At 42.6% G+C, this 11,190-nt stretch overlaps 1 protein-coding gene across 1 annotated transcript in view; it reads right to left on the reverse strand.

Moving 5' to 3' along the window:
* The window catches only part of LOC128693736 (tetraspanin-1), a 149,194-nt gene that overhangs the window by 24,526 nt on the left and 113,478 nt on the right, over positions 1 to 11,190 (reverse strand). The window contains exon 3 of the mRNA XM_053783581.1: positions 49 to 276. Coding sequence (XP_053639556.1) covers positions 49 to 276 — 228 coding nt within the window. The remainder of the gene's footprint in view (positions 1 to 48; positions 277 to 11,190) is intronic.

Consider the following 11,190-nt stretch of genomic DNA (forward strand, 5'->3'; position numbering starts at 1 on the left):
TATTTTCACCCATAATATACTGTGAACGTAAGAGTGTTGTGTTCTCACCATGGTCAGCAGCGCCCTAGACTCCATCGCTGCTCCACAACAGCCAAGGAAGCCGATAAGGAAGACCAAGCCGCCAGCCACGATGAGAACGTAGGCCCCGTGCTCCATGACGGAGGGCTGGTTGAAATGTTGCAGGCTCTCATTGTCTGACACCCTCGTCAGCAGCAGGAAGGACGTGTTGTCTACAGCCAACCAGATGCTCAGGGCCAACACCAACCCCCCAGCAGCCTGTGCGAGGACGAAGAATTTGTTTTATTAATAATGCAGCAAAATTATGAGTGGATGTACAGGGATATATATGTATATTTTACTTTATCGATGCTTTATAGTAGCTTTTACATGAAAGTCTGCTGCCCTGTCACTGCACCTTGAACACAGTGAGGGAGGCATTTATTTCATTACCATCAACATAAAACAACGGCTGGCGCACCCCCTCAGGGTAAACTATCAAGATATTAACCTTCCTAGTATTACCAGATCCACCAGATAAGTTTCATAGAATTATTGTTAGCTAAACACATGTTTTTTGTCGAGGTTATTGGGAAAAATTGAGCTTATTAAGAATTATATTAACATTTTTTCTTCAAAGATTGAATAAGAGTACTTAAAAAATCGTACATATGGGTCTCACTGGATGAATAACCATTCTGTAGCAGAAATAAAAATATTCTGCTGGAAATTTCTTTTTTAACGACGAAATTTTGAGCATTGTGTCCAATTCTTGCTGGTGCACTATGGCTTTGGTTAGCTGGTAGCTTTACTGTCTCCTCTTCCAGGTCATTCCTTGAAGGTGCTGCTCCTTACCTGGTCCCTGACTGATGTTGCTATATAACTTTGGGACAGATTTGGCTTTCGATGCCCTTGAGCCTCTCTTCTAATTCATACACTCACTTCTGGTTCCTCAGCGCGGCTCCTTGTTTTCCTGAGTTCTTTGCCTTCTGTACTCTTTCCATGTTCTAGAACATTTGGCTTTGGCCTCTCTACATCTTTGGGCAAACCATGAATTCACTCTGGTCTTCCCAGTGTTTCTGTTGCTCCTGGGAATGAACTCCGCCTCCCTGCACTTTCTAGCCACATATTCCATTTCATTTACTGTCTTTCCCTCTAGTTCTCTTTCCCGCTGCACCTCATCCAGTAATTGCCCCATGCCCGTGTAGTCCCTTCTTTTCAAGTCTGGCTTCTTTCCCTTGCTGCTTCAATTGTGAACTGTTAATTCCACAAAGTATTTGAAACTCAGGACCGTGTTATTGCTAGTGCCGGGGAGCAATTCATATGTAATATCCCCTATGTCAGAACCACTCAGGGTATATACAAGGTTCAACCTTACTGGTTCATCCTTTCTCTCTCTCGCTAGCTGTATCCCTAACATATTGGTGCACGAAGTTCTCCATTACTACCTCCAGCATGGAACACGGCCTTATGGTTGAAGTCCCCTGTGATCAGTTGTTTTGCCCTGCTCATGTGAGCCCTTCTAGCAACCTCAGCTAGTGTGTCATCTACTATTGCTCTGTTGCTTTCATCTTATTCATGTGTGTGTGTGTGTGTGTGTGTGTGTGTGTGTGTGTGTGTGTGTGTGTGTGTGTGTGTGTGTGTGTGTGTGTGTGTGTGTGTGTGTTTTACAGGCAACCCATACACACATCTGTTTATGTACCTCTGAACTCAGTGGAATTTTAAGGTAATGGTGACAAAATTTTAAAATAGGATAAAAAAATCGTACCCAATATCACACTGCACATGTACCTTCTCCTCATCAGAGAAACAGGCGCATGTGTAATTGCAGATACGGGGGTAAGGGGTTAATGAAAAAGGCAGAAGGGTCTAGTAGGAACAGGTGTGGCTACAGGTGTATGGAGAGAAGGTTAAAGCAGATGTAGGATTGGGTAGGGAAGAGTCCAGCTCCTGGAAGGAATTACGAGGTTGGAAGAGCCTCTTAACAACTTTTGCAAGAACTTGGTTCAGACGAGGAGCAGATGATGATGGTGAAGGAAGCAGAGAAGAGTAAAGCTTGGAAGTTGAGAGGGACTACAAAAGTAGAAAGGGGAAGGACGAAGGGAGAGAGAGAAAGGTGATGGAGAAGGAAGCGGAAAGAGTGATGAATGAGAGGAGAAGGTTGGAATAAAGAAAATAGGTGGAAGTGTAAAGAAAATAGGGAAAGATGGAAGGAAAGTAAATAGGAAAAGTTGGAATTAATGGAAGAGAGTTGGGAAAGATAAGATGAAGGAAGAAGTGTAGGAGAGGGGTGCAAGGAAAATGGGGTGGAAAGAATCACTTCATAGAACATTATTGTATTTTGTTCAGTTCTCTCCGGAACCTGACTATCCTTTGTTCCAGTCTTATTTCAATGGACATCAAGTTTCTCACACACAGTTCGCTCTCTTATGGGAGGATATTTACATATATTACCAATATTAGCAGTCTCAATGATAATCCTTGTGGGACTCCAGTGGTTATACTCGCCCTTCTTACTGTTACACACTGTCTCTTGTATTTTAGGTACTGTATTTTCCGGCATATAAGGCGCACTTCTTTCCCTAAAAAGTCTTATTAAATCAAACTGCGCCTTATATGCTCAAGGTTAGGATCAAGGGTAGGCTCTGCGTTACGCTTTAGCAGTGCTGTTTACTAACGTTACGTTACGTTAAGGTGTAGCGTAGCGTAGCGTTACGTTAAAGTGTTAGCGCACTCAACTCACACACTGAGGTCTGGGGGTCGATCCCCGGTACGGTTGGAATCATTATGACGTGTTTCCTTAAGACACCTGCTGTCCTTGTCCACCCATCAGTAAAACAGGTACTTGGATGTTAGTCAACTGGTGTGAGTCGCATCCTGGGACAAAATTGACCCAATCTGCCCGAAATGCTCTACATAACAAGCGGCTTTCTATGTAGTAGTATGACGTCAGCTAAACCTGTATACCTTGAACATGTAGTTGTAGAAATAAATATTATTATTATTATTATTATAATTATTGCTGCTTGAAAACATCGTGCCAGCAAGCAGCCGACCCTCGTGCGCCTTATATGTCAGAAACTACAGCATATAGGACTTCATTGACTCTAGTACAAGTCAGGTTAACAATACCCACAATCAGTGAAACATAAATGCATTTTTTGCATTTCAAACTGATTTACAATGTTCCATATTAATTTGGAAGTTTTAGGCACGTTGCAGTTGCTCCAAGTGCCATGAAATATTTACAGATGTGTTTATTTCTCTCACTGCTTTTTCAATTTATTTTAATTTAGTTTTCTGTACTGTGCTGTTTACTATGTGATAAATTTCTATTCTGGCTTCTTTGACCATTTACCCCTTTTATTAGTAATTATGAAGCCATTTATTATCCTCTGAAAGGTCTTTAAAGTGTGCATACTTACGGTCTTCCAATATCTTTCTCTTTGTAACACTTTTTGGGTAATTTTTTAATTAGTTGGTTCTTGTTGTTTCGTGATTTTTTCCAACCCGACTAAACAATTTTACTCACTAAGGCTAAGCATTTTATCTCGTATACATGTCGCTCCTCGTCTCTGATTCTGTTTTTGTATTTAACATTTATTCTTCGCAGCTAATACAATTTTTTTTGTCAACAGTCTCCCTTAATAGTTTAGAATTGTTTGTAATCTTAATTTTTATTTAAAAACTAATGTTTGTTTTAGCAGTACATACTATCTTTAGCCATTATCACCTGCCGTGTGTGTGTGTGTGTGTGTGTGTGTGTGTGTGTGTGTGTGTGTGTGTGTGTGTGTGTGTGTGTGTGTGTGTCCGCACGCATGCGTGCGTGCGCCGAGATATACTTACAGAGTTGTGTATCCGAGTGTTACGACTTTAATATCGTAACTTAAATACAATGGTCCTGGCTCCTAAATGGCTGCTCAATCTGCTGTCTAGGGGCATTTAAATTACACTGAAAAAACACAGCCACTCTTGGGCCAGCATGTTACTCATACAAATTAGGAAGCTTGAGTGCAAATAATTAATATAGTGTTAGGAAGGATACAAAAACTCACCTATACAAAAAATATATCTATATTAATAATAGTAACTTATATACAACTTACAATCTACTCCAAAAAAACACCACACACCACTTCACATTAGCTCACTGCTACTAGTGACAAAATTTTATATACATTTATAAACAAGGAGGCTCCATGACACCCCCCCCCCTTTTACTTCTGTCTTTTAGATTAGTTACCAGCAGGCAAAAACACCTATAGTATACACTGAAAAAAACTTAATCCAACACCACATACACCACTACATCTTTGCTTCCTCTGCTGTGCGTAACCTGCTGACTAAACACACCTCATCTGCTCCTGCCTGACAGGAATAAAACGCGACCGCTTTCAGGGAATAAAACACGTCATCTTTCAGTACAATACCCGGAAAATGACATTACATATGGAGCGTTATTTCTTATATAAATTTGTACAATATTTTAAATATAGCACACTGCATAATACCGAGGATGGGGGGATCTGAGACCTAGCTCCTGGCCCAGCCTCCTGGATTACTTTCAACAGCATCACTGGTGGAGGCACTGACTTCTAGCCTCTTATGCTAGAAATCAGTGCCTCCACCACTGCCTCAGCCTTGTGGCTCACCTGCATTTTAAGCTGTACGAGTATACAGTCTGTCTGTCCACTCCTACAGACAGTCTGTACGAGTGTACGTAGTAATCATGTTCCCCTTTGTCCTTCTGTCCTTTAAAGTCGTCAGATTTACTTTTCCAACCTCTCCTCATAGTTTGAGAGAGAGAGAGAGAGAGAGAGAGAGAGAGAGCGTATATGTATCTGTAAACGTTTCGGTCCTTTGACCTTCATCAGAAGTGATCAAAGTCCCAGGACCGAAACGCTTTCCAATAAATATGTCCGATGTGTAACTGTCTCACATTCCATAATAACATCTGACAATATTTTTCAATTACTGGGGTGTCAAAAAACACGAGCCAGCGTCTTACTTCATCACACCTCTCAACAAAATCGGAAGAGAAGACATTTGTGGCCATCTCAGCACTCTGAACAGATGCGATATTATTCTGCAGTTAACAGTCCTCAGGAATCGCTCCTTAACTGTTAGTGAGGAGCAATTACACTTTAATTACACAGCTAGTGGCTGATTGGTAGTTCTGCTAATTAAGGAAATTAACATGCATTGGCTGTAATAATTAGACACATTAATTAATGGGTTTAGGTGAGCCAGAGGGGAGGACAGAGGAAAGGTGCCTTGGTGCCGGAGTATCTTTGCTTCGTGGGAGAGCACATTGTAAAGCTTGCGAGTACAGGGTAATACATGGGAATATATAACAGTTCGTGGATGTATATAAAGGTATATGGGAGTATATGGTTGTGCATGGGAGTACATAACAGTATATATGAGAATATGCAGTACATAATTGTACATGCGAGAACACAGAAGGAAAGAAATTCTGAAATCTGAGAGTGCTTGATCTAATGTATATCACTCTGAGTTCTTGCTAGTATAAATGCAAAATACACATTAGAACACACAAGTTAAAATTAAGTAACAAGAATAAACATTACTACCACCTATACAGCTGTTATGAGGCAAGTCTTGCTATATAGCGAGCTAGAAATAGCAGCATTCACCTCAGGACCTGCTAGTTCTTTTTGTCGAGGTACGCGACTTGGCCTGAGCACCAGCTGAGCTTCACATCATTTTCCTGTGCATAAAAATGTGCTAACCACTCCTGGATCTTTTGAAATTCAGGATGGAAAGAAGCATACTTTGCCACGGCCAACAAAGAGGACAGTGAACCTGGATCCATTTAAACTGGCTCTCAGAACTAGAGGCGTGAGGCTCATGTGATTAAAGAGGATTCGTTTAAATGAGCACTGAGTGCTAACTGGTAATCACCTACTGAGGGGACAGAGGGGACAGTCGCGCGCGTTTGTGCTCCGTCAAAAACTGCGTGTCTTGATAGTAGCAGAGGGAACAGAATGCAGGAAATAAGCGTGTGCAACCATAAAGTGCATATACTCCTTTGAACAAACAAAAAAGGAATATCAGTGAACACTAAATAGGAAAATATGGATTATAGTGTCACATGGAGAGTGCAGGTGGAGAAACGGTTACCGTGGGAAATAGACCTGACCAGCACTAGTGAATTATTGCCGGATGTCGACACAAGTGGAAATAAACAAATATTGATCTATCTATAAGTAATATAGTGAGTGACAAGGATATATATATGTGCAGTGACATAGTGAACTAAATTGTAGATAAGAGTAATCTTAATTATCCCCCAGTATAGCGTACAATATATAGTGTAGATAGGGGAATATCTTACAAGCGACTGGCACTAGCGAACTATTGCCAGAGGTCCAGTGAAGTGTTAATAACGGATAAGTAACTACTATAGTCATAAGAGATGAAACGAGTGAGGGTAGCATTGAGGTGCAGGGAATCACAACATACATAAATTGAGCATACAACCGTTACCTCTACTAAACGGGAAATAATCTTTTCCTTAGAAGTGTAGGGGAAAGTTAGCGTAGGCCTCACTGCTGTGTAAATAATAAAACAATGATCCCAGTATAGCGCAGTGAAAAGTGTATTTTGAAACAATACAGTGTATATCCTTGAGATAAACAGCGTACAGCACTACATAAAAGGAATTTAAATAATAATAATAATAAAATAATAGTGGTGTGGCAGTGTGGGTAAGTCCTGCCCGGCTCACACCCACCCTACACCACCACCCACATACTGCAAACTTGGCTCGTATAAATACATCTTGCATATTACTGGCACCAGCAAGAGAAAGGTAAAGTGGAAATCAGTTTTCTTACGTGGCATACAAAGTGCTGTGCTGACAGGATGTCAGCACAGCATATCTGTGGGACATGTAAAAATATCCTTGGAAGGCAATCCAGAATCACATGCAATCTATGCTCTTCCAAACACCATATCTCTTGTACTAGACTAAATACAGCCTCAAAAAATGACCTCGAACTAGCAAGGTGCTTTCGGTTGTGCAATAAAGATGTAGAACTTTGGGCAGGTATCAGAAAGGTACTAAGGAGAGTAATAAATGATAAAAATAATCAAGAAAACAAGGATGACCTCTTGGATAGTCTACCAAAAATATATAAAACATGGGAGCAAGAGATAGTGTATCAAAAAATGCAGAATGTCCATACCACAACAGATGACTCGAAACTATCTAGTCACCCACATGGTGCTAAGCCAGACCCATCCCCCAGTCATAGCACTAATACCCACAGTGCTGGTGCTGGCCCAGGCTCCCCCAGTCAAAGCACTAATACCCACAGTGCTGGTGCTGGCCAAGGCCCAGCCGTTGGCCCAGGCTCAGCCCCCAGCCCCAGTGCTGACCCAGACCCAGCCCCCAGCTTTACTGCCAGCCCAGACTCTCCTAGGGACACTACCAAAACCACCACATAAACAGTAAATATACAACCATCTAAAACCGTAAATATACAACCATCATTGCACAAGACCGTGGCCCACAGTACAGATGTTGGAGAGGAGTCTCTTCCTCCTTCCTCTACTGGGGAAAGTAGATGGAATCCAGGACGGGGTGGCCCTGGCTTGGATACTGAGGATTATAGTGCAGTCCCAGAACCTGCAGAAATTGACAACACACCTCCCAACAATTCTCAACCAAAGGTGAATTTGTGCAAATATTATGCTTGGGGCATCTGTAAGCATGGAATAACAGGGGAAAAAATGGGACATGCAACTTTGAGCATCCCAAAAAATGTAGCGACCTCCTGTCTAAAGGAGTGTGTCGTTCTTCTTCCTGTACTTTCTTTCACAAGATGGTTGATTCCAAAAACCGTCACCAAGGGGATACACAGCCTAAATTTAACGGGAAACTTCGCTAAATAAACACGCAAAACTGATGGAAGTTTAAAGTGAATGTGAAAAGGCAATGAAGGACCTGGAGGGACCTGACTAGCATGCAGAAACCTGAAGAACATGGTGGGACCTGACTAGTATGGAGGGACCTGCCTAACATGAAGGAAGCTGACTAGCATGGGGGAACCTGCCCAGCATGGCGGGGGCTGCCTAGCATGAAAGGACCTGACTAGCATGGAGGGACCTGACTGGCATGGAGGGACCTGTGGGTAACATTCACCATTCCTGAAGGATGCTTCCAGGAGTCAATGCCTCCGCTGCCCAGTCCTAGGCCAGTCCTCCAGGAGGATCAAGACCTGATCAGCTAGGCTGTTGCTGGTGGCAGCAGGCAGTCCCAACGAACGAGCCACATCTCCGGCTGGCCAGGCACTAATCAGAGAAATTTACCCGATTCTCTCTCCCTCCGTGTATAATTCTCCTTATACACGGAGGGAAGGCGTTGAAGAGTCAGGGACCTCTGATGCTCGCTGTGTACTCTTAGTGCACTTGTCACGCCCCATTTTTTTTATTATATATCTTTGTCACCCAGTAGTTTAGATGTTTGATTGAGTGTATCCAGGCAGTGAAGGTTCTTTGTATGTTATGCAGCATAACAGACTTGCCTGCTGTTAGTACACAGCAGTATTCCAGCCTGGAGAGAACAGGTGACTTGAAGGGTATCATCAATGGCTCAACATCTCTTGCCTTGAGGTAGGAATTGTAACATCCATTTCTGTGGCCCGATCTCAGACCAGGTCTCCTGGTTGCCGGCCTGCTCGATCAAACTCTAGGTGCCCGCCACCCGCAATCCATCGTATGCACAAACCAGCTTATCAGGAACTGTTTTGAGTAATTTGTCGAGTTCCACCTTAAGACAGAAAAGGGTACGGTAGTAATCCACTTTATGCATGAAGGGAGGGTGTTGATGAGTCGTGGTATCTTTACACTTACTGAGGTCTGTCTCTCTCAGTGTACTCATAGCTCCCCTGCTTTTCATTGCAAGTATTTTGCACCATCTGCCAAGCATTAATAAGTAGTAATTTCGATGTGCAGGTCTGGGAGGAATCCCTTCAGTATCTTTCAGGTGTAGATTATGATGTATCTTTCTGGTCTACTTAGTAAGGAGTACGGTCCCAGAGACCTCAAGAACTCTATCCACCCCTTTCCTTTCAATTTTTTATTTTTCCTCATACCTTTTCCTTCTTTTAATTTTATATATCAATCCCGGTTTCCTCTCTCTCTCTCTCTCTCTCTCTCTCTCTCTCTCTCTCTCTCTCTCTCTCGCTCGCTCACACACACACACACACACACACACACACACACACACACACACACAGTTCTCCCTTTCTATTTTATTTCTCTCCTTCACACCCCTCCCGTCCGATTTCCTCTCACTCTCTAGCATTCTTTTTCTCTCTCTCACACTCTCTCTTGCTCACACCCTCTTTCTCCAACTCTCCGTGTTATTTTCCACGCCTCTCGCTCACTAGACAAAGCACCAAAACAGACACGCTAGTTGTTGTCCCAGCTCCCGGCGTCAGTATCTCCATGGTAACGCCAGATCCACACCCAAAAACGAGTGAATTATGGAGGTGATGCTGAGGAGCCGGGAGATGGAGGCGCTGTACCTCGTCCCAGAAGTGGGGTGCTGGATGCTGCAGGTGTACCTGCTCACTACCTGTTGAAGACCTGGGCAGGATTACCTGCTGAAGACCTGGGCTAGTGTACCCGCTCACTACCTGATGATCTAGACAGGTTCCACTCAACGCCTCCTAAGAGACCTGGTCAAACTGTTGATGCTTGCGTACTGCAGCCCAGAGCTAGTGAGTACAAATAGGAAGCGAGTTTGTCTGGCGCTTAGCAGACGGAGGATCAAGCCTCCACCCACATGGGTTTAGCGCTTAACACGAATTAATATTGCCATAGCCCTGAGAGGATACCATTGGTAGCGACTTGAAGAAAAGCCATTAACTATTTATGCTATTTGAGTCTCTCGGTGAGTTTATACCTTGGTACTAGTGATAGGGGCTCGTGATCCAAGAAACTGGAGCTACCCAACTGTTCCTCAGATAACCGATTACTGTCCACCCCAGCCATTCCAGGACTCTTTATTACCCTAAGAATGTGAGTGCTTGAAGTGGATTATTTTACTATTACAACTAATTCTACTATTCCGGCTACTACTACTACTACTACCACCACTAATAATAATAATAATAATAATAATAATAATAGATATCATTAGTGTATATATTGCAGCTTTGCGTTTCCTTGAAGGTGTTTAGCATCTCTACTGAACCTCCAACTCTCGTAAATTGTTATTCTAGTGCCAAAATTGGAAACCAGTATTTCCTGTATTTTCCAGGTGTAAATTATGATACATCTTTCTCGCCTGCGCTCAGGTAGGAAAGTTATTCTCCTCATTTCGTGCTTTTTTTTTCTCCTTCCTGTTTTCTTTTACTTGTGATTTACCTGTGGCCAGGGGTTGGTGTACTTTTTTTTTCAGTGAAGCCACACCTGGTGCCTGGTTTTCCCCTGGTGATTGCCTGATCGGTCAGGCTGTTGGTGTTTGCGACTTGCAGGTAAATATAGCCAGGTAACAGGCACTTCCTGGAACGAAGATGCGGTTATTATTTTCTCTCCATGCCCCCACCCTAATTTACTCCTTCATGAACGTGTACCCATAGTCGCTGACTCTCACACTCGCTTGCTATGCAAGGTAAGGAAGAGAATACGAAGAGTGGAATACACAGAATGATAAAGTGCAGTAAACAGCAACCAGCAATGGTATATAAAAGGTAAATCTTGCTTTACAAACCTACCGGAGATCCATGAACTAGTAATAGAGATCAGGCAGGAAACAAAAGGATGGGTGGACCGAATAGTTCTGGACTTTAAAGCAACATTAGACATAGTTCTTTGCAAGAGTAATTTATAAACTTGAAAACAAAGAAGCAGGGATAATGGGAAAGGCACTTTACGGTTCCTGGTATTCATAGATGATTTGCCTGGCGAGGTAGAGTCCTGAGTATTCCTGTTTACAGATGATGTATAGCTAATGAGGACAATAAATAATCGATATCTTAAGAGCAGAAGACGTAGTGACGATTAGAGACAAAACGTCAGGATAGACGAGTGTAACTACTGGAGTCTCCCAGAGACAGACTCAAGTTTCAGTCATTTTCGAGAACTTGTAAACAGCCTTGCAGAAAATTCTAATTATAATGTATTGATTCTCTCAAACATACATTTCTGAAAAAGCTT

This window comes from Cherax quadricarinatus, chromosome 34, assembly GCF_038502225.1.
Source record: "Cherax quadricarinatus isolate ZL_2023a chromosome 34, ASM3850222v1, whole genome shotgun sequence".
Taxonomy (NCBI): Eukaryota; Metazoa; Arthropoda; class Malacostraca; order Decapoda; family Parastacidae; genus Cherax; species Cherax quadricarinatus.